Source organism: Corvus hawaiiensis, chromosome 6 (assembly GCF_020740725.1).
Source record: "Corvus hawaiiensis isolate bCorHaw1 chromosome 6, bCorHaw1.pri.cur, whole genome shotgun sequence".
In the NCBI taxonomy this organism is placed as follows: Eukaryota; Metazoa; Chordata; class Aves; order Passeriformes; family Corvidae; genus Corvus; species Corvus hawaiiensis.
Window position 1 is genome coordinate 11031657 of NC_063218.1, and position 23111 is coordinate 11054767.

The following is a 23111-nucleotide window of genomic DNA, read 5'->3' on the forward strand; positions in this document are numbered from 1 at the left end:
GTGTATAGGAAGATTATGTGTAACTCAAAGTGGGATAGTTTTTTTATGATTGGGGTTTTGTCATCTACGAGACAGGTTGGCTGAGGGGAAGGGGTATTTATTATTATGATGTATGTATTCTTACATAATACCATATGTACCTTATAATTTCATCATACACGAAATTTAATTAATCATAAAAAATTATCATCACTCAGGCTTTCAGCAGCCTAAGTGCATGTCTAAGTGGAAGTCTGACTTTCTCCATGCCTAATTGTGGGGTACGCCCAGCCCATGCCTTGGAGGGATTGCACAACCTCCCATAAAGATCCCCTTGGAAAAGGCAGCGCTTCCCGGTGAGGGTGAGCGAAAACAAGAACCATGATCCTCTGGGGGACTCTATGTAGATTCTTTGTAACCCATTGGCTTCTACCCTCTCCTACCCACCCTTGTATCCCTATAAGAGCTACCCTATTCTCCCTTAGAGATCGGAGACCTCGTCCCTAGCCTACCCTTTGCAGAGAGCGGGACTAATAAAGCTGCCCCATGTGGAATGGCCAAACGAGCCTCTCGTCTCTCTCCTCCTCGTCTGGCCTGGGGTTGCCTCGCAGAACGAGAGCTGAAATCACCCTTGCTGAAATCACTAGAGAGCTGACAGCCTGCTGAGACAGGCACCCCTCTGCGGAGGCAGCCCGGCGGCTGAGGGACCGCCGCAGACCTCGGGGGGACTGTCCCTTGCGGGGCGCTCTCTCTGGTCGGTCACGGCTTCCCGGGTCTGAGCACAGACCCCAACCCGGCCGCAATACCTAATGAGACTTGTTCAGTTTCTCTCTCGCTACGTACATAAAGCAAGAATGGTATTACTAAATAGGAGTGTGGTTTAAAAGATTACCTGTGTAGAGTAGGCTCTTAGGTCTTTGCTTTTCTGGTTTATCTGAAACGATCATCGTTATGAAGCTCATACAATATTGTTCTTATGTAACAAGCACTTACCAGTAGTCACATAATCAAGCATGCACATATCTGTTACATTCCTTGTCTTTAGCCTCCATCTTTCTAAGGCCGTGTGCTAGGTATAACAAGATTTATGTCATTTTCCAATAGCTGTTCTGTTGGTTGAGCTAAATCCCATCTGAAGTCTATTTGTTCACTGTCATTTTTCTTCTCATGAGTACATATAACAAGCTACAATCAGACATGGGGTAGATGCATACTAAATCTTCACGTATTTTCATCATTTTTGATAGTAAAAATGATAGAATTGCTTCTTATGGGCATGGTAAAATACAGAGAGCACCAGTCTGACATCTTTCACAGGCAATTACTTTCAATTTTCAAATACTAACTTCCTGATTCAGTGATTTGACAGAGATGAGGACATTCAATAGATGCACTGGCATACAAGTATTTCCTTTTTTTTTTTAAATCAGTTAACTAAAACTTGACTGTGATGTCTAAATATGTTTGGTCTCTACAGGAAAATAAATCTGGGGGGTGGACTGATGTGACAGGATCAGTCTCTGCATCAGTATACCACAGGAAAAGGGAAAGCTGTGCACATTTATAAACAAACTGATTTTTACAACTTTCATTTGTATTTTTAGTTAAACAGAGATAAAAGCACAATAATTAGGAATTGATCTCAACATAAACCTTCAATTTTTATATATGTGGTTTTATAGTTGTTTAGAGTTTTAAAAATTTTAAAATAACTAAGCCTGATCCAACCTATAGATTTCCTAAGACATCTATTGGTTTGTGGGCTGGGAGAGAATGGCTGAATAATTAAACATTTGATTAACAGGATATTAACATAACAAAGTATCTATTTTAAAAAATAGACTCCTTGAAGGGGTTAACTTAAAAAAAAAACCCAAACAAACAACTTTTGTAAGGTTAACACTCCTATGCCATATACACAAATATGTATTGCTCTCTCTACCCATCTCTATATATTTGTTCAGTATGACTCCTATAGAGAATATTTATATTTGCTGTATTAGCCCCATCTGGTGAATTCTAACAGCATTGCAAACTGGACAGACCTGATGCTGCACTCACGTCCCAGCTCTTAGATAGGTGGCAGGGCCTGCACAGAGACCCGTATTCCTCCCTCTGCAGCAGCAGCACGAACACCCGGGAGGAAACCTCATTAGCATGGCAAGTAACATGGTTCATAAGCTTCTCTTTTGCTTTAATGGATTAATCTCGCAAGTCAGGGTGCTACTCTCTTCATTTGCATCCAGAAGCATGCACAGCCCATCAGTGCACTTCAGTCACTCCCATTCACAGGCAGAGATAGCTTCCATTTCTGTTCCTTGGTTTGAGCTGAGGCTGTGTGTGCCAGGGCTAAAACAGGTGCTCCTACAGAGACTTTATGTTTCAGTGTTTTTCTGGGAGGGCTGTGGCCCACTTTCTGTAATTGCAAAGGGATGTCACCCATTAATTAGTTCGTTTCAGAGCAGCTGTTAGTGGACACAGTAATGGGTGACCTGCTCCAGGTGGCCCTGCTTGAGCAGGGAGAAATGAGATGACCTCCAGAGGTTCCCCCCAACCTCAAACACTCTGTCATTCTGTAAGTTTACCCTTAACATTATTGTTTACATTTGTGCAATATCAATATAAATCAACACTGTTTTGAGGAGGTAGCATTTTACTTACCTTCTGTAAGAATAAATATTTATGAAGCTCTTTTGAAGTGCACGATCATGATGTTAGTCTGTAAAAAAGAAACGAGGAGGCTGCTTGCCTCTAGTACATGGGTTAGCAAACCCTGTCAGCCTTTGATATATGGTAGGTCAGAATAAGACACTCTCCACGGCTGCCTTGATTTGCTCCATGCCTAAGGAGTCTTGTTCAGTTTCTCTCTACTTTCCTTCTCCTGCTGCAAGTCTAAACCAAAGGATGGGCTGATTTTTTATTTTTGTGGTGGCTTGAAGGTTACCTACATAAATTCTGCAGAAAGATGAGTGATGACAGTGATTCTTTTACTGCCAGACTTAGCTGATGAAAATTAGTTGCTCTTCTAATGTAAGCTGAAATGTGGCTACAGTATGTTTCTTTCCATCACTTCCCTTTGGAAAATTCAAACAAAAACTCATAGTAATATTTCTAGTCAGTTTAAATTATAATTTATTCTGTTTCTTGTCTACTTCCCTGCCCACAGCTGTGACAGGAGAGAATTGGGGGCAAAATAAAAACAGCTAGTAGCTAGACACAAGGGCCTTGTGGTCTTTTATCATAAGAGGTGAATAAAGGGGATTGTTTAGGCATAACTTAAATAAGAACATGAAATAAGAGCCTATCTTAAGGAGGAAATCCACATCTTTAGGTGGTTTCAGACTTGGTTTCTGTTAAATGATAAGAGAAGGGACTTCGCACTATAACACGTCCCTTCAATAAAATGTGTTTCCTTGCAGTGTTATTCTGACTTGAAGGGACTATAAACAAAACTATATTAGTCTCATCATTATGCCAACTAAGCCAGTATCTCTCATTCCCCCAGAGAAATTTCAAGCTTATTTATAAAGTAAAAGAGTTACCTCAGAATATTCCTGTTGAGGTAGTGTTTCAGTTAAAGGAGAGTGGAAATCTCATGTTTGTTATTTTGTCATAACTGCAAAATTTTGTCTCTGGGATGTCCCAGAATGTACAAGTGAAATTAATTTGTGATAACAAATCCTGTTATTACTTTTCTTACTTTATAATGCAATCTAATATGATTATATTAAAAAGCCTACTGATTCCCTCTTGATTAAACAATTATTCATCCTATGTTATCTTAAGTGAGAAATCAGAGAAAAGTGAAAAACCTAAAATGTGTACTGGATTATTAATGATACCTCTGAAACAATAATTAAATTTTTCTGCCATATGCTCTCAAGACAAATTATTTGTATTTTTTCAGTTTAAAAACACATGTGCCACTCTCTCTTGTCTGTATGTGTGGGTGTACATGCAGAGAGGTTTCAACTCTGTGCATCCTTTTTAACACTGAGTGTGTGCAAGCTGAAGATCAGCCCATGGATGAAGAGGAGCAGACTCTTGCCTTCCAGGCTGAAATAACTGCTCATCAACACTTTCTGTTCCAGCAAGAAAAACTTTCTGAGGGAAGCAGTTAGCAAATCATTGGTTGCAAGTAATCTGGCTATTAATGTGACTCAGCCATTAAAACACTGCCTGGATTCTTAAGGGTAGCCTGAGAATGCTCAAGCCTTCTGTTGTGATCCCTGGACAGAAGGAGACTTGAGTCTGGGACTGATCCAAACAAGCTGGATCCTGGGAATGATGGACCTGACAAATACAATTGCATTCTGACCATCATGGATTCATCCTGACCACAGGGTGACCAAAGCTGATCCCATGACTACTGCAAGGTACAGCAGTGGGGCTTCTACAGAAACATGGCTTGTGCTGGTGTCTCTGGGAATGGTCAGTTTGAGGTCAGCCTCATCTCTGCCTCCCTGGTTGCAAAAGTGACTGTGGTCACAAAGCAAAGACAGGCAGTAGGAAAGTCACCTTCATTCCAGGCTTCTTGCTGTCATTGATAAGGGTAATTATTTTTGGAATTCGTTGTTCTCTGTCTCGTGGGTGGTGAGAGTCAAGTGAACATTCTGCAGAGCAGAGTGGGAGCACAGGTGCACAGTCTGATGGCACAGGATCTCTACCTTTAGCAGCAAATTTGCCTGGCTCAGTAATAACCATTGGCTGAACTTTGTGTAGCAGAGAATGAAAGTGCATCACACAATACAGCACCACTGCTGCATTTCATTTCTGGTATGTGTAACATTTAAAGAGAAAGGTTGAACTTAATGAATTTCTGCATTATAGACTCTCTCTTGCAGTTCATATGTTGTTATGCTGTGCTTCTTGAGGGCTATGAAAGCTGGGGGAAATACACATTGAAATGGTATAATTGCTTTAGTTGTTGCATTTGTTGGAGCACAGAACTGGTATAAAACACCAGCTCAGCATTATCAGCTAGTCAGTGATGGTTAAGAATTTCTTATTACAATTGTATTAACTCTTAATTTCAGGAAGATGGTTGCTATTCATCCATTTGTGCTGTCACTAAAACGCACATATTTCATTAATGGGGGACCACATGACTGTAAAACAAAGATTATCCTATATCTGAAGGAAGACCAAAGAGAATACTTGGGGAAAAGGCAAATCAAAGAAATTGTGAAGAAGCATTCTCAATTCATCAGCTATCCAATTACACTCTTTGTAAGTGCCTTGTTTGAGATGCTAATTGTACATGCTTTGAAACACTAGTTGCATACCTAATGTCCTTGCATCATTCCCAGATGCTACTAGTACAACATTAACTAAGCTGTCTCTGTACTGCCAAAATTAACATTTGCAAGAAGGACTCTGTATTGTGTGATAATTTCTTGGTTTGCTTTCCTAATGAGCTCTGAAAGAGTACTGCCTATGTAGGACAGTTACACCATGTATCAGTCTAGATGCTGAGCTTCTCACTCACCAACCCAGAGGAAATCTTACAAAGATAACATTTATCTTCGTGAATTTAGTAAGACACATTACATGCTTTTGTTAAAATCTGGACTACTTGGCAATGAAAATACATGCTTGTAGATGAAGATCCTAATTATGCAGGTGAAACAATAAACTCTGATTATGCATTTTATATTGATATATTCTAAAGTTCTGCTTTTGGGGCCAGAGAAATCTCCTGACATGTTTAGATATGCTTCTGAGAGAGGTCTGGTTGGCAGTGACTAACTAGTAATTCTGGTTTTTAAGCCAGACTTATTATGGTTCTAGTTCCAAAAGTGAGAACAGATGAGCAGAAGGCAATGTAGAAATGTACTTCAAATGCCAGGTGCATCAGTATTATTTAATAAATTAATTCTACAAAACTGCAAAGCAGAGTTGGAAATACTTCTCATATGACCTGTAATTATGTTTATTCATACAAACCCAGGGACATGCAGGGAAGTTCATCAAGATGGAAATAACATGCAAATTAAATAATATAATAGGAATGTGACTGCAGAGGTTTCTAGAAAAAGAATGGCCCCCTGTAATTTTCTGTCTTGAACTACTAAGGAGAAGGAAGCCAAGCCATCATGGTTATTTTTGGTATAAATTCAGAACTGTATTTGTGTCAGATGAAACAAACTTGAACAGTTCTATGGAACCACAGCTAAAAGAGATATTTCATTTTGAACAAATGGTCTGAGGAAACACAATTTTAGGTATGTCATTAGGAAGAGCAGCTAAGCCCTGAGGAAGAAAAGCTGAAAAATCCCGTCTTTTACTATCCCAATCCTTGAATGCCCCCTCCTGCAACTTAGCTTTGTAGATCTACTGTGAAGGGCAGCCAAAACAAGAAACAGAAAATGCATTCTGTCATAATTTTTTTCATAGTTTAATTTCATAATAAACTTTACTGGCTAGAGTGAACTTGCTGATTTTATTTTAATCACTAGACATTTAAAAAGTAACTTGAATTTGACAAAATAAAAGTACTTTCACTCTTCCAGATATATCTAATCCAAATAAAGCAGAGAAGAAATCCTGGGCTGTCAGCATCTGAAACAGTTTTAAATTTGTCAATCACAAGTCATTGCAACTCCCACAGCGCTGAAAAACCCATTCTGGAGGGGGTTTCTTCCTCGTTTTGTTTTGTCAGTGATGTGGGGAAAAAAGGCAGAGGCATATCCTGGCAAGTGTTAACCAGCACCCCTCTGGTTAAGAAATAACCTGGTGACTTCTAGTAACTGGTCTGTCCTACTTTCACAGTGCAGAGCAGCTGCATTATACTGACCTGCATATTAACTTGCTAAGAATACCCTCGGCTCAGCTGACTGCAAAGAAGGATTTCAGCATAAAGAGCCAAGTTACATCAGAAGATTTGCCTCAGTATGGCAGGAAGCATCTCCTTGAAAGAGATGAAAACCGATTTTCCCTCTAATTCACTATGCCTGGTTCCTGTAGCCCACAGATAAATTTGTAATGATTAATCAAGCACTTACACAGCTCTTGACAAAATTTCTCGAAGTACCTACTCACAGTCAGCTTTAATCAGAATACTTACTGCTACTATTCTTTTTTTCAGCATTCTTTTGTGGAGAGGAAGCTGGGATTCAGAGTTCTTCTGCTTTTTCACAAGAAATAAATCTTTTGAGCTGTCTCACACAGCAAGAAAATAACATTAAACTGTGCCTAAGCTGAGTGTTCATCACAGATAGCTGTTAAGCCTTAATCTATGATTATCTGAAAGCACTCCATAATTTTAGTACCTTGCTTTTATCCCACCAGTATCTTGCTAATAAAATGGAAGTACTGTCTGGAATATGAAAAAAAAAGTCTACTCAGAATATATGGACAAATATAAATTAATTTCTTGCCTTTTTTTTACAAGTATAGTGTCAAATTAAGGACCATATCCTGTTTGAAATACTAGAAAGAATCAGCTTCATGGACATGTATTTTAAATGCTCACAATCTCCCATCCAGAAAAATGTGGATCCCAAGCTTGCAGATTTTTAAAATTTCTGTGACTTCTAAGACCATTGTTGAAACATGCCTCATGATGAAATTTAAAACTTCTGGGTCTGTAGCAGACTCATAGTATAGCCCAGCATATATTGAATTCTGAATAGCTGACTTCAAATATTCTTTTTCACAGATATTGCAGCAGAGCACAATTACAAAGGTGACAATAATAAAATTCTTCCAAGTTTTCCTGGACCTTCAGAAGGAAAGAAGACAGCAAGTTTGTAAGCAGTTTTCTGGACTGTGAGGTGTTCTGCTTGGACACCTCTTTGAAGGAGTAAAAAGAGTCAGCCTTGGCCAAGGCTTCTAGCAGATCTTTTTCACAGAATTCCTTTCATACTGGTCAGATCCAAGGTAACTTGGCTGCATGACACCAGAGCTACTTTCGATCTATAATTTGAACTTAATAAAAGCTAAAAGTACTCCCTGCAAATACTTTCTAGAATCAGGTTTATCATATTAGCACCAATTTAAGCAGTTGTGCAAGATTCTTCAATTCTTTCCATTTCTGTGCCCTCTTTAAAGTGGAATGGTTGAGGTTACTGCATACTCAGTATCCTCAATAAAAATGTGCAATTGATTTTCTTTAATCTAGTTCACCCTGATTCCAGCTATCATACTGCTTAGTAAACCTACTTTCTCAGCTCTTTACACAACTAAAATTCCACTCCCAACTAAATCTGAAAGTGTGATCTCCACACCAGATTGCTCTCTCTCTTTCCCTCTGATTTCGAAGGTAAACCTTTCTATGAAGGGGTTTTATTTTTTTCTTTGTTTCTAGGAAATGTGCTTATAAAGAAGTAGATCCTTTGGAAGTGTTCCTGAACTATGAAGGGCTTTCCAAAAATTTTCTTCTTGCTTTTGCTGAAGTCACTAGAGCAATTTGATCCCAAAGATATCTTCTTTATATAAAATCTCCTAATGCAAAAATACATGATCTTTCTTCTTATCTGCTTAAAACCCAGGACTAGAACTTACCTTCTCTGCCTCTATTTAAAATGAATTGAAAATTTATTTCCTACTGTCAACTTTTCTGTCATGTCATAAGCACCTAACTCAACTCTGAAAAGTCATCTGTGTTCAGTAATTAGAAAAATTAATACTATTGCATCAAGAATGTCAGTGAAGTACAGAACACATGCTTTGTGACATAATTACCAATAGTATCCAACATTTAGAAGGTGGCTTGAAGGATAGTTCTGCGTCCAAATCTACCATGCCCACAAAAAAAGGTATGTAAGTGCTCCATACATACCCACACTTGCTAGTAAACAGTGTGCAACAGTGCTTAGCTGTTATAGGTGCTAAACCCCAACCCTTACTGTTATACTGAATTCAACTACAACTTGACAGGGAAAAAAGTGTCAGCTTTATTTCCACGCTTGCTGATGCTGGGGCTCTATGGAGTTATTTTTATAATAATGTTACTTTACCATCACTATCATTTTTTAACAACTTCATGGGAAGTCTAGGGTTTTGTTTGTCTAGGGACTTTTCAGTCAAACCTTCTGCTGTCTGGAAGGGCTTTTTGTCCAAGTTTCTTGTCCTTCTGAATTAGGATCTATTGAAACGTATGCATATGAATAGAACAGAGCTCTTAACTATGGATAATAAAAGTTACAGCTGCCACCATACCTCTTGTTCTCCCTCCAAAGTTAACAGTTTTATGTAACTGTTCCTGATTTAGGGGAGCTCTGATGGGCGTGACATTCTCCTGTCACTCTCCAAGCCATGTAACTGTATGTCCTGTCTTTTTGGTCTCATGCTAGACAGAGACCGCACACATTTCAAAAAACAGGTACTGCAGTCATCTTGCAATGCTCTTAAAACAAAGAGCAGAAGCAGACAGTGAAAGAAACACTTTTAACTTGGTGGAAAACAAAGTGTCTTGTATTGCTCAGTTTGCATAGGTATAATGCTTGATTTGTACATATAATTTCAGCTGAGAAATGAAAAATTTACATTAATTCTGAGAAAGTGTCAAACATTATATGAGGTCTAAAGCTATAAAAGACAGTATCTTTTGTTCCAGTCACAAGGGAATATTAAGATGAGGAACAAATTAAAATATCAAACTGTAGCTGTTATAAACTTAACTTATTAATTTTGTAACAAACACCACATAAAGTAATTTAAGACTGGACAATTATTCTGGGGGCTTGTTAACATTCCACGAATCCAGGCCTTTCCATGCTCATTCCCTCAGCTTTCCTGTGCAGCTGAGCTTTACATATCTATATCTATATCTATATCTATATAAATATATTATATATGTTATACTATATATAAAATATAAATTATAATTGACACTTTTTAGTAGTGAAATTGTTGACTTTTGTTATAAAAAATATATTCTTGTTCAACAGTAATTCCCTTTAGAATTCCTTCTGAGAGAAATGACTGACAGTTTTCACAATCCCTGACACATACTTCAAGATCTGTAAGTTTTTAGGAAAAAAGAATATGTACATGCAGCCCACGAACCATGAAATTATTGCTGCCACCTGCAGTTCTACAGTACAACTACATTATATGAGATTGATTTTGTTCCCTGCCTCTTAATTAGCTTTTTCACCACAAAAATATTTCTTCTACGTGACTATTGATCCTATTTCTAGTATGAATCACCTTTTTTTGGTGACCTACAGATCTTATGATCACTTTAGCTTCCGGCAAGTGATGAGGAAGCACAAAAAGAAGAGAGCCTGGAAATCGTTTTAAGAAAGCATGAAGCTTTGCTCAGACAGATATCCATTCCCAGCTTTACATTTCATTATGATAACACAGATTTTGCATGCATAATCCCATGTGTTAAAGCAAACTAGACATATATTACCACATCTTACATCATTCTTCTGAAATCTACTGTTAAGCAGTTTCAGTTGCTGCTGTTTTGTTTTCCTTGTTTCCCTGAAGCACTGAGATAACATGGCAAAACTGTGTCAGAACTTAAAATTAATTTTAAAGCAATGTTTTAAAAGCATTAAGGCTACAAAACCAAGCAGAACTTAAGTGAAATGTTGGAATTTGAATTCTCAATGCAAATGTTTTTTAATTTCTTTGTGACTTATAAAAAACAAAAAAATCTCTTTCAGCAACACTGAAGAAGCCTTTGATTGAATTAAGAATAAACCCCAGTTTTCCTGGGTGTTATTTCAACACTTTGAACATTAAAAAACTTTCTTTCAGCCGACTTTTACTTTGTTCTTTTTAAATATTATAACTTCCACATAGTAAGGAGTTCTATGAAACTGTGTAATTAAAGATTCTATTAGGATGCAAATGTATACGGAGAACAAGCATGGGACTAATCCTTAGGAAACCAGGAAATGCACGATGGAGGCTTTCTGGTAAGGAGTGTCCTGTTGGTGAGTTGGGGTCAGCTGTCCCAGCCGTGTCCCCTCACAGGTCCTTGTGTCCCCCCAGCCTTCTTGCTGGGCGTCAGTGTGAGAAGCAGAAAAGGCCTTGACGATGTGCAAACACTGCTCAGCAATAACAAAAACATCTGTGTGTTATCAACCCTGTTTTCAGCACAAATTCAAAATATAACTCCATACTGGCTGCTGTGAAGAAAATTAAGTCTACCCCAACAAAAACCAGCACAATCTCTTGGTTGAAAAATGGATCTGTCTTGGTCAGAGTTTCCTCCAAAATTAACTCTAACACGAACCAACTTTGGAACCAGTCTTTTTTTTTTTTTTTTTCCCTTGCCTAAAAGTGAAGCAATACAAAACTGGGATCAGTTAAAATAGAGTAACCATAGGAACAAAGTGTCTATATTTGCTAGCCCTCACTGCATAACAGAACAAAAAGGATACAGGTTATTCACAAGCCATGAAGAAAATATTCACAAGCCATGAAGAAAATTTTACACAGACACGGAGGAACTCGGATTAAGCAGAGCTGGGAAAATTTAGATGGTTTGGTATGAGATTACGTTCTCCCAGTGTACTTGTCAAACAACTTTGACAAAAGAAATCAGTCTGCTTTTGAAGGCTGAATAACACAACCACAAAAGAGAAAACAGAATGATGTGACTGGAGATTAGACAGTATAAAGGCATGTGATCCTGCAGACATATGCAAAAACCTTCCATAGGTCTTCACATGCTTGAAATAATATATATCCCTAAGTCTGACTCACTGGACCCACACTAATCGAGAGATTAGAAAGGAAAATATTTTCTTAAACATCTTGAATATTTTTATAAAAGTGGCACCCTTAAAATTCTGGACACCTCAAAAGGAGAGCATGCAAGTAAATTTAGTAGGATATTGCTGGATAAAATGCTTGGACAGATTTCCATATATTGCAATAGTTTGCAGTTCTCTGAAGTACAGAAGTTACTTTGATGCAAATACACATTAGGAGCATTTCAGTCAATGGAATCTGAATGTAAGAGGGTTTCAGCCTAAAAGGCACATACTATAGAATTTATACTATACCATGACTATTTTTAATCTAAGAAAAAACATGGAAGTTACATCATTATGCTTATCTGCCACACTTTATTAGGACAGTAGTGGAGAGCAGTTAGGCTGCTTTATGGAAGCAGACAACCAAAGCAGCTGTCAGATCACTGAAATCACAGTCACTGTGCAGAGAAAGGAACTTGTACTCAAGAAAGCATTTTGGTGCACATTATTTTGTACAGGCGTACGTGTCTGAGAGAAAGGAAAGGAAATGTATTGAGAACACCTCAAAATAAAACTTGAAGAGAGTAACAACCAGCCCAAGTAAGTACCAAGAAGGTGACCCAGACGTAAGTGCAGAACTTCCGAGGCTGAATGTTGGCTGAAATCCAGCTTTTTCAGTGGCTTAGAACAGTGAGCAAATAACCTCACCCTTACAAGTGGTCTGATTTCTCCTGTGGGCTGAGCAGCAGCTCATCTATACACCCTGTTATGTTTGCACCACAATTAATTTCTCCACCTAATTAAAATAACCTGCAGGATCCTGTATTTTGGCCAACTGCTTGGGTCAGAGCTGGAGCACCTCTTTAGAAGGGCAGAGTCCTTTAAGACATTGCACCAATGCATGTACTGATCCAGATACTGCAGAAACTGCAGCAAGACAAGCTGTAATTTTAATTCCTTGGTGTTCCTACATGTTTTACACATGTACTTAATGTATCTTCTTGTCAGAATACTGAAAACTCCCTGAAAACATAATGCTACAACAAAATCAAGCCAGTGGACCCCAATTCAATTAGATTTGCTTGTCTGGGTTAAACTGCAGGACAATGAATGTAAAGAATACTATGTTCAGCATGAGGATTTTTGATTAAATACATCAATGGATGTAAGTACTGGAATATCTAGTTCATGCTAGCCAGTCTGTTTCAGATGCTTAACTTGGAGAAGGTCCGGTTAGGCAACTTAAAATTCAATTTCCCAAAGATGTTGAACTAGACAGAAGTCTGGGGTACATCTAAGAGCCTAAAGAAAACAGAAAGAAGTTGCACCTGGGATGCATTTTTGCAACAGAAACAACATTCTTTTTATTCCTCAAATAAATAGCTGTTCTTTAGAGCAAGGAGATTTGTCTAGATTCATGCTTACATCAGTGCACAATTTTAACATGTAGTTTCTCTTGGTATTTATATCCTTGAAAGTGGATCAGCTCCAAGAAGAAAGTTTTAGAAGTCTGGTCTGGAACACATGGGATGCAGATCATTCTCCTGAGCTGTGGAAGATCTGCATTTAACTCCCTGCTCCCAATCAGGTCATTCAGGATATAAAAATACCCTCCCTACTAAATGCTGCAATCACAGAGCTGCTGGGTATAATGAGACGTACATATCAAAGCCTTTATGCAGGATGCGTAATTGTATGTATAAAGTTGTCTCTTGCGGTGTCCTTTGAACATCAACCGAGATTTCCCAGATGAACTGGCAAAGGCCACGTTCAGGCTGAGAATCCCAGCAGGTTTCAGGCTTTGGGCTGCTACAAACCCAACAGCACTGACCTACGTCTCATGTCTACTATTAGCACTTAAATCCTTAAGTAACTGCATAGCTATGTAGGTCTGCTGAGCCGCTTGGATTCGGTCCCATGGCTCTTTTTACCCTGTGGAAGTGCACAGACCGAGAGGCAGAGTTTTGTTAACTGGCAGACTGATACCTGCTTCGTGAGAACCAGTGTTGTTTTCCCTGAGCAGGCGAAACGCGTTACCACAGCATCCCTAAGCTGTGATTCACCCGGCTACGCCCGGCAGCGCGGCCGAATCCTGCCTGGCGAGCAGGGGAAGGGGAGCGGTGCCGCCCTCCCGCAGCCCCTCACCCCACCCGAGGGGATGGCAGCACCTGCACAGCTGCACCGGCACTCCCGCACAGCTGCACACCTAAACCTGCGCACACACACAGCCACACAGCTGCACACGTCCACCTGTACTCCTGCACACCTGCACCCCCGCACCCTCACACACACCTGTACTCCTGCACACCTGCACCCCCGCACCCTCACACACACCTGTACTCCTGCACACCTGCACCCCAGCACCTTCACACACACCTGTACTCCTGCACACCTGCACCCCAGCACCTTCACACACACCTGCACCCCGCACCCTCACACACACCTCCACCCCGCGCTCACACACACACCTGCACGCCGCACCTTCACACACACACCTGCACCCCGGCACTCTCGCACACCTGAGCACCCGCACCCTCACACACACCTGCACCCCGCACTCTCACACACCTGAGCACCCGCACCCTCACACACCTGAGCACCCGCACCCTCACACACACCTGCACTCCGCACTCTCACACACCTGAGCACCCGCACCCTCACACACACCTGCACCCCGCACTCTCACACACCTGAGCACCCGCACCCCTGCACTCCCGCACGCCGGCGCACCGGCCACGCAAAGGGACGGGGGCTCGGAACGGGGGAGAGAGGTTGACCACCACCACCACCCCCCACCCCGGCCCTGGGCCATTCCCGGCGGGGGGGGAGCACCCCGAGTGTTCCAGGCCCTTCCCTGCCGCTCCGCGGGGGCGGGGGCAGGATGAAGGAGGATTGGGGGGGACAAGGGACCCGGCCCCGCCCCCTTCTAGGACGTTCGGAGCGGCGCTCGGGAGCGGGTGACGTCACCCGCCACTCGCGCAACCCCCCCCGGGCCCCGCCCATTCAGCGCCGCTTTGCGCGGCCAGCTACTGCGCATGCGCCCACCTCCTCCCTGCTTCCCCCCTCCCCTCGGATTCCCGGCCGAGCCAATCGCTGGGGGCGCAGGGGGGCGGGGTGGGAGGAGGGCGCGCGCTCTCGCCCATTCAGCCACCGCCCCGCGGCGCCTGTCGCGGACGGCTGCGATTGGCTGCGAGCGGCACGGCCCCTCCCCCCGGCCGGCTGGTTCCGCCCCCGCCTCTCGCCCCCCTCCCCGGGCCCCCCCGCGCCGGCGGTGAAGGTTCCCGATGGTTCTGGAAGGAGGCGGATCCTGCCGTATATAAACCGGGCGGGCGGCGGGGAGCGCGCACTACTGAGGGTATCGCAGAGCGTGAGGGTTGTGTTACAGCATCAGCGAGGAGAGCAGCGCCCCTTCCCCTTGCCAAGGTGAGCGGCGGAGGCGGCAGTCGGCGCTTGCTAGGGCTGGATCGGTGCAGAGAGTGTTTTCTGACCGAATCTCGGGGCTCGGTCGTTGGGGGTGTGGGGCTGGTGTTAGAGATTGCGTGGGGGGTGGGGTGTGCTGTAGGAGCCGCGTGGCGCTGGTCGTGCTTCCGTCCGTGCTTCTTTAGATTTTGGGAAAGGTGGCTTGGTTTCGGAGGGTGGTCGGGTTCAAAGTCTGGGTATGGCTGAAAGGGGGGTTGTCGCTGATGCTTCTGAACTCGGTTTATTAAATTTATGTTCCTTAAGAAAGGTGGCGGAAGGGGGGGAAACTGATGGGTAGTTCCTTGGGCGGGAAGGGGTCCGGTATCGTAGCGGAGCAGGGGGCGTAGGTGGCGGTCAGGGAAGGCTGTTCTTGTCCTGGGCTGCAGCGCCGCCTCCGCGTCCCAGGGTGGTCGGGAGGGCTGGGGGGGGGGGGTGACCCGAGCCCGCTTTGGTGCGGAGGGAGCAGGCGGCTGGAGGGATTTCATTCTCAATGAATGGGTGCCTAGCCATGAGAGCGCAAGATGGAGGAGCGACGGTGGGGGAGCGCCGGGCCGGGAAAGCGGCGGGGGCGGGAGGGGAGGAAAGGAGCCTGGGAGCGGGAGAAAAGGAGCGGCGGTGATCGGGAGAAGAAATGGGTTGCAGAAAGAGGAGTACTGTGGGAGGAGGGAGAACGGGCTAGAGAGAACCAGCGGAGCGCCGGGAGAGAAGAGAGTGAGGGGCAGAGGGGGGGAGAGAGCGGGGGCGGCAGGAAGGAAGGAACGGGAGAAAAGCGGAGTACAGGAGGGAAGGAAGGGGGGATGGGGAGAAAGAGCGGTGTGAAGGGGCAGGAGCGGGGCGAGGACGTGAGGCCAGGAGCGGGCTCGGGGGCTGCTGGCACCGCAGCGCTTTGGGGGGGTGAGGGGGGCGGCGCGCGCGCGGCGCGGGCGGGATGCGGGGGGCAGGGAAGGCTCTGGCAGTTTCTAGAACGTGTCGCGGTTCTGGCGGGCGCCGCTAGGGGGCGCTGCGGCGCCGCTCCCGCTCGGGGGCGCGGTCCTGGCGCGGGCGGGGGGAGCCGGGGCCGCCCCGCGGGTCCGGCCGCGCTCGGTGCCGCTGTCCTGCAGCGATCGAAGCGTGGCTGTGGTTGCACAAATCTCTGTCGGGCGAAATCCGCCGCCCCTGAGGTTTGGCTCCCGCAGGGGAGGACCGTGGGCAGCAGGTTGCCGGTGAAGGACGAATATTTATCCACGTTAGTATTTGTCCAGAGAAATGAGTCCGGTTGAGTGGTGTTGGTACATAGGTGGGAGTTGTGCATAGTGTTTGCTGCTGGAGGAGATAACTGTGAATGCAAAGTAATAGGTGGATGCTAATAAGAGAGAAATCACCCATATGAAGACTTTAGGTAGTTCTGTGGAGAGGGAAAATAAAGGTCTCATACCAATTCATAAATTAAGGAAGTTAGAGAGGAAAAGTCTTGTCTTATTCTAAGTGCTGCAAAGTAAAGTGAGCGTAAAGTGAGCCTGTAGTTTGTCTTGTCATCTATTTTCTGCATTCCTTTAAATTTCTGAGGGGTTACTGGCTGGAAATAAGATCTGGGAAGGGTTTTTTTTTATGTGTGTGTTCCCCTGATGCTGAAGCCACGTGGTTGAAGTACTTGATCTCAGAGTGCCATTGTCACTGCATGAAAGAGGATATGTTAGCTAGGCTGTTCCAGATGGAATTTCAGCTCCTCCCTCTATCTTCACAGATGCCGGAAGCTGTGCAAACTCAGGACCAACCAATGGAGGAGGAGGTGGAGACCTTTGCCTTTCAGGCTGAGATTGCTCAGTTGATGTCTCTGATCATCAACACATTCTACTCCAATAAGGAAATCTTCCTCCGTGAGCTGATCTCCAATTCCTCAGATGTGAGTACCAGTGCTAGCCTGGTAAATTATGACAATTGCTGAAATTTCTAGGAATAGTCAGGGAATACTGAAACCTGTCTCTTCTTTTACAGGCTCTGGATAAGATAAGATATGAAAGCTTGACTGACCCAAGCAAGCTGGATTCTGGAAAAGAGCTGAAAATTAACCTGATTCCAAACAAGCATGATCGCACTCTAACCATTGTAGATACTGGCATTGGGATGACCAAAGCTGACCTGGTCAACAACCTTGGTACTATTGCCAAGTCTGGCACCAAGGCTTTCATGGAAGCCCTGCAGGCAGGGGCCGATATCTCCATGATTGGTCAGTTTGGTGTTGGCTTCTACTCTGCTTACCTGGTTGCTGAAAAAGTAACAGTGATCACCAAGCACAACGATGATGAGCAGTATGCTTGGGAGTCCTCAGCTGGAGGGTCCTTCACTGTTAGACTGGATAATGGTGAGTGTTCAGTGTTCTGGCTCAGTGATGCTTTTTAAATATGTTTGGTAGTGGCACATACTTTGTCTTGGAAAAGACACTAGATAAAAGGAATTAGTACAAATCATGTGTCACATCAGGCACAGGTCCGGGTTCATCCCTGGTCATTTAAGTTGGCATAATTTGAAATATACAGAATGGCCAGGTAAATGGTGTATTAAGACTTATGCTTTCAAAGTTTGTGTGGAAAAACACTTGTAGGCTTCAACAACTGTGTATGCAGTCTAAAGACACTGAACAGTCTAGGAAACATTTCCTGAAACTTGTTTGAAATACATGTAGGGAAACCTGAGAAAGTGTAACCTAGGCTGTTTCTAGACCTAGGAGCTTCATTTACCTAGTGGTGAGAAAATTGCTGATAGAGCAGTGTCTTTTTAAAAATTAATCAAGGTTTGCTGTGCTGCAGCAAAGTAAAATGTGTAAACTCCATTCTAGGTGAACCTCTGGGCCGTGGAACAAAAGTCATCCTGCATCTTAAAGAAGATCAGACTGAATACCTGGAAGAGCGTCGAATCAAGGAAATTGTGAAGAAGCACTCTCAGTTCATCGGCTACCCAATCACGCTCTTTGTACGTACCTTACTTGAAATACTAAATGAGTATGCTGCTTTCACACATGAGTTTGTGTAAAAGGAGCAGTCAATTTTTATTTGGTTAGTGTCAATTCTTTCAGATGTTACATGGAGAAAGCTCTTGGGAAGTGCAGTTGTTACTCAAAATGGTATTTCACAGGACTAGGTTAAAAAAACCACAGGTGTTTCCCAAGCCAGTAGTGTCTGTATCCAAACTGTTGACTGCATCTGGGTGCATTATTATGAGTCATTCAGTGTAATGGCACTGAATGGTAAGAACTTGGCTCAGAGCACACCAAAACAAAACACCACTTGTGTCAGCACCCAGAGTCCTTGGAGTGTAGGAGGGAAAGCTTGGCACCATGTTTGTGGAGTTTTCTGGCTTTGTGAGACTACAAGGGGTACCTTAGAACTGCAACTTAATAAACTTAGAGTTTTTGAAATTCAAGTACTGCTGTCTTTTTTGTAGGTGGAGAAGGAGCGTGATAAGGAGGTGAGTGATGATGAGGCTGAGGAAAAGGAAGAAGAAAAAGATGAGAAGGAGGAAAAGACAGAAGATAAACCAGAGATTGAAGATGTTGGTTCTGATGAAGAAGAAGAGAAGAAGGATGGAGATAAGAAGAAGAAAAAGAAGATTAAGGAGAAGTACATTGATCAGGAAGAGCTCAACAAGACCAAGCCCATTTGGACCAGGAACCCAGATGACATAACCAATGAGGAGTATGGAGAATTCTACAAGAGTCTGACTAATGACTGGGAAGACCACCTGGCTGTCAAAGTAAGTTATTCTCTCGAGACACAACTATAGCTGTTGTATATGTGGACATTTAAACTATAGTACACAGCACTGAAGCTGGAAGCTTGCTAAACATGCTGCTGAACTCTGATCTGTTGTGCATTGGTGTTCATGATCTGAACTGAACCTGCAGTCGGGAGGTGCAGATGCCTTCCGAGTTCATAGTTTAGTTTTCATGTCTAAATTTAAAACTGGGTTAAAGATAAATTATGTTTGTAATTCTTAATTGAAAAGGTTTTATGCCTTTCATTGTCTGATAGCAGGAAGTGCAATAAGAATACATTTGCTTTCTAAATCTCAGTATGCTGTTTAAGGAACTGAATGTGGTCTGAATTGGTCTGCTGGCCTGAGTAACTGAACACTAATTCAATGTGTCTGTCTGAGGAAAGTGCTTGTTCCTGACCAGTGTCTCAGCTGCTGTGTTAATTTGATCTCCAGTGGTCAGTTCGTGTATTGCATTTGAAGAGCTGTTAAGTAGTTACCACAGTGGGAAACCATGCAAATGGACTAAAACTATCATACTGCTTTCTCACAGCACTTCTCTGTGGAAGGGCAGCTGGAATTCAGGGCTCTCCTTTTTGTCCCACGGCGTGCACCCTTTGATCTGTTTGAAAACAGGAAGAAGAAGAACAATATCAAACTGTATGTGCGCAGAGTTTTCATCATGGACAACTGTGAGGAGCTGATCCCTGAATATCTGAGTGAGTATAATTTTGGGGATAGTGTTCCCTAAAACGTTAGAGGAACTGCTTAGCTATTCTGTGGTTTCCTTTTGAATTTAAAGAAACTTGGAAGGGGGAGGATCTCAGTTCTAAATAGCTGATGAGGTATCTGAGCAGTTAGAAGTACTGCTCCGTTCATGTTTCCCAGAGTTCTGTAGAAACCAATTCATAATTGTTAATGGGCAGAGCTGCATGTAGGTAGAGTGACTGGTAATATTTATTGCTTGAGACTAAAGAAGGTAATTCTGTCACCCTCCAGATTTCATGAGAGGTGTGGTAGACTCTGAGGATTTACCTCTGAATATTTCTCGTGAGATGCTGCAGCAAAGCAAGATCCTGAAAGTGATCCGGAAGAACTTGGTGAAGAAGTGCTTGGAACTTTTCACTGAGCTGGCTGAAGACAAGGAGAACTACAAAAAGTTCTACGAGCAGTTCTCCAAGAACATCAAGGTTTGTTGTCTTTCTGCTGAACAGTGCTGATCTTTGCAGTTAGAGATTGTTGTTGTGCCTGAACTACTGAACTACCGCAGTTCAGTATTTAACTAAAGGAAGCACTTGCTGATTTTTCTTTCTCCTCCTGTAGCTTGGCATCCATGAGGACTCGCAGAACCGCAAGAAGCTCTCAGAGTTGCTGAGGTACTACACATCTGCATCTGGTGATGAAATGGTTTCTCTGAAGGATTACTGCACTCGGATGAAGGAAAACCAGAAACATGTCTACTACATTACTGGTGAGTTGGGAATTGAAATTCTGTAAATGCCTACACTCATAATGTAGGGTTACCTTCTGGGGGATTTATAAATGCTCTTAGAGGGTTCCTAGTTTCCCACTCCTGCCAAGCAAGGAACATTTTTTACCTGGGATTCCAGGAAATGCAAATTTGCTTCCAAATCAGTTCAGAGTATTAGAGGCTGGAGTGTGAGTTCAAGCAGCTTGAGTGTCTTCAGGCTGTTGGTGCCCTTTATTTTTTTCCTGTGGTTGGGGCATGAAGCACCACAGATGTTGCAAAGGCTCTGCAGAACATGAGCAAGCTGCTGTTAGGGCTGAGGCTCATCTGTGGTGGTGTTGTTTTTTGCAGGTGAAACAAAGGATCAGGTGGCCAACTCTGCGTTTGTGGAGCGTCTTCGCAAACACGGGCTGGAAGTGATCTACATGATTGAGCCTATTGATGAATACTGTGTGCAGCAGCTGAAGGAATTTGAAGGCAAGACCCTGGTTTCTGTAACAAAGGAGGGTCTGGAGCTTCCAGAAGATGAGGAAGAGAAAAAGAAGCAGGAGGAGAAGAAAGCAAAGTTTGAAAATCTTTGCAAGATAATGAAAGATATCCTTGAAAAGAAAGTGGAAAAGGTAAAAGTGGTAATTTGTTTACCTAGGTAACAAGTTCTGTGATAAAAATGAATTCAGGGTAAATCAGTTGTACTTGCTGAAATGCTTAAATTGCAAACTTCCTGCTTTTTTATTCCCTCTGCAGGTTGTGGTGTCCAATCGTTTAGTTACTTCCCCGTGCTGCATTGTGACAAGTACGTATGGCTGGACAGCCAACATGGAGAGGATCATGAAAGCGCAGGCATTAAGGGACAACTCCACAATGGGCTATATGGCAGCAAAGAAACACCTGGAGATTAATCCGGATCATTCCATCATTGAAACACTGAGGCAGAAAGCAGAGGCTGATAAGAATGACAAGTCTGTGAAGGATCTTGTCATCTTGCTGTATGAGACAGCACTCCTGTCCTCTGGCTTCAGCTTAGAAGATCCTCAGACACATGCCAACCGCATTTACAGAATGATCAAACTTGGGCTGGGTAAGTTCCCAAATCTGTCCTGGCTCCAGTGAACTGGGGGTGTATTGTCTTGAGGTCACCTTGGTGTCCTGCTTGGTAGTGTGGAAAATGGACCCCTCAGGTGGTTGGAAGTGCTGTGGAGGTGAAAGGTTTGAGTTGTGCTGTTAGCATTAATGGTATGTGTGTTTCCTGTGCAGGCATTGATGAAGATGACACTGCTGCAGAAGAAGCCAGCCCAGCAGTCACTGAGGAGATGCCACCTCTTGAAGGAGATGATGACACATCACGCATGGAGGAGGTGGATTAAACCAGTTTACAGGAACTCATGAATGTTTCCTTGGCTAATATGAATAAGTTATATTTTGTATATTATGAATGTTACCTGCCAAAAAAAAAATCTTTGACACTTTGTCTGCATTCCCTCTTTATATTTATTTTCAAAGATGTTATACCTTTATTTTTGTTACATTGCTTTTTCAGCTGATGTGAGATACAAATGCCATTGAGGGAATATTTTCTTTAACATTGTACGACCCTAAACAGGCAAGTAAGGAGTAGTTATTTTTGTCTGTATTAGCTGGTTGCAGGTGGCAGGGTTTTTGACTTATTCTTAATTGCCAGAAATGTGGAAAGAAGTAATGAAGATGGGAAGACATCAGGGTGTTCCAAGTTTGTTTAGTGTTCCACAGCTCTTCAATTCTTACGTGTCTAACATACAGTACCTAGTAACTAGGTATCTAGGAGAGCTGAATCTCTTGGGGAAGCTTTAATCCTTCTGCTCCTAACAAGGTCTTGATGTTTAAAGTTGTTTTTTATACTGTTCAAGGATTCTGGATTGCACTCTACCATAGAATAGAATCCACTGTAAATCTCTATTGTGACTTATGCAACTCTGCATGTACAGTTCAAACCTAGAACTGTAAGAATAAAAGTGTTAAGAATTGAACTGTGTCACTGGACTTGTGTGTTCACACTGGAACAAAGCTGCTCTGCCCATGCCCATGTGAGTTGTGGCTCTGGATCCTGAGCATCCAGCTGCTGTCACATTACATGTATAATTAATAGGGTGTGCTTGGTGGTCCTACTACAAACCAGTGCCACACCAGAGCAGGAGGGGTCTCTGAACAAGTATTCACTCCAAGTTGGGTTTAATGCACATTCGTGGTTCAGCAACTGTTTCAAAGTCTGGGTGAATGCAGCTGCAACTCCACTCCCGCGTGCTGCAGGGAGGTGGATCAGGTGCTTTTGCCTGAGAAGTTTGTTACACATCACACAACCTGCCATGGAGCTGCTTGGTTGTGCTGCATTTTGTATTCCTTGGTGTTTGAGTAGCAAAAAGAATTCAAGCTGTTGACTTCTCTGTCCAGCAACTTGCCTTTGGTGCCTGTTGGGTGCCCTTTGACTTCAGGCAGGTTCTAGTTGGTATTCATGATAGCTTGAGTTCGATGAACTGATCCAAGGCGGGGTGGTGGTAAGGGCGCATTCTGAGCACCTTGCCCTGCTGGTGTCCTGTGTCCATCTGTTCTGCTCCATGAACAGGAGCTCCCACTGTAAAATAATTCACATACAATGATGCTGTGCTGGTGTTTGTTAATGTAGTGAGGTGAAAATATGGGAGTTTCTGGTCCTAACTGTATTTCACAGGTACCTAAAGTCAGTTTCCTGGAGCTAGTTCAAAGTAACTTGTATAAGTTGTGGCTTTTTAAGGAGATCTTTATGTCAAAGCAGCACGGGGGGGGGGGGGGGGGGGTGGGGA

The 23111-nt window shown here is 43.1% G+C and overlaps 1 protein-coding gene across 1 annotated transcript; it reads left to right on the forward strand.

The window, feature by feature from the left end:
• The first annotated feature begins 14897 nt into the window (after positions 1 to 14897).
• Positions 14898 to 22301, forward strand: HSP90AA1 (heat shock protein 90 alpha family class A member 1). Its single transcript, XM_048306996.1, has 11 exons — positions 14898 to 15065; positions 16825 to 16983; positions 17076 to 17442; positions 17917 to 18050; positions 18522 to 18830; positions 19384 to 19549; positions 19830 to 20020; positions 20154 to 20301; positions 20650 to 20918; positions 21043 to 21376; positions 21553 to 22301. Exons 2-11 carry the CDS (start codon positions 16825 to 16827, stop codon positions 21660 to 21662), a joined length of 2187 nt encoding a protein of 728 aa, XP_048162953.1. The 5' UTR covers positions 14898 to 15065; the 3' UTR covers positions 21663 to 22301.
• Positions 22302 to 23111: the final 810 nt, after the last annotated feature.

Excerpts from the sequence above, each read along its gene's own strand:
- HSP90AA1 (XM_048306996.1), top strand. The coding sequence starts at position 16,825 with ATGCCGGAAGCTGTGCAAACTCAGGACCAACCAATGGAGGAGGAGGTG. Across the intron at positions 20,919-21,042 it reads TTGAAAAGAAAGTGGAAAAG|GTTGTGGTGTCCAATCGTTT; the intron begins GTAAAAGTGGTA and ends TTCCCTCTGCAG. Across the intron at positions 21,377-21,552 it reads AATGATCAAACTTGGGCTGG|GCATTGATGAAGATGACACT; the intron begins GTAAGTTCCCAA and ends TTTCCTGTGCAG.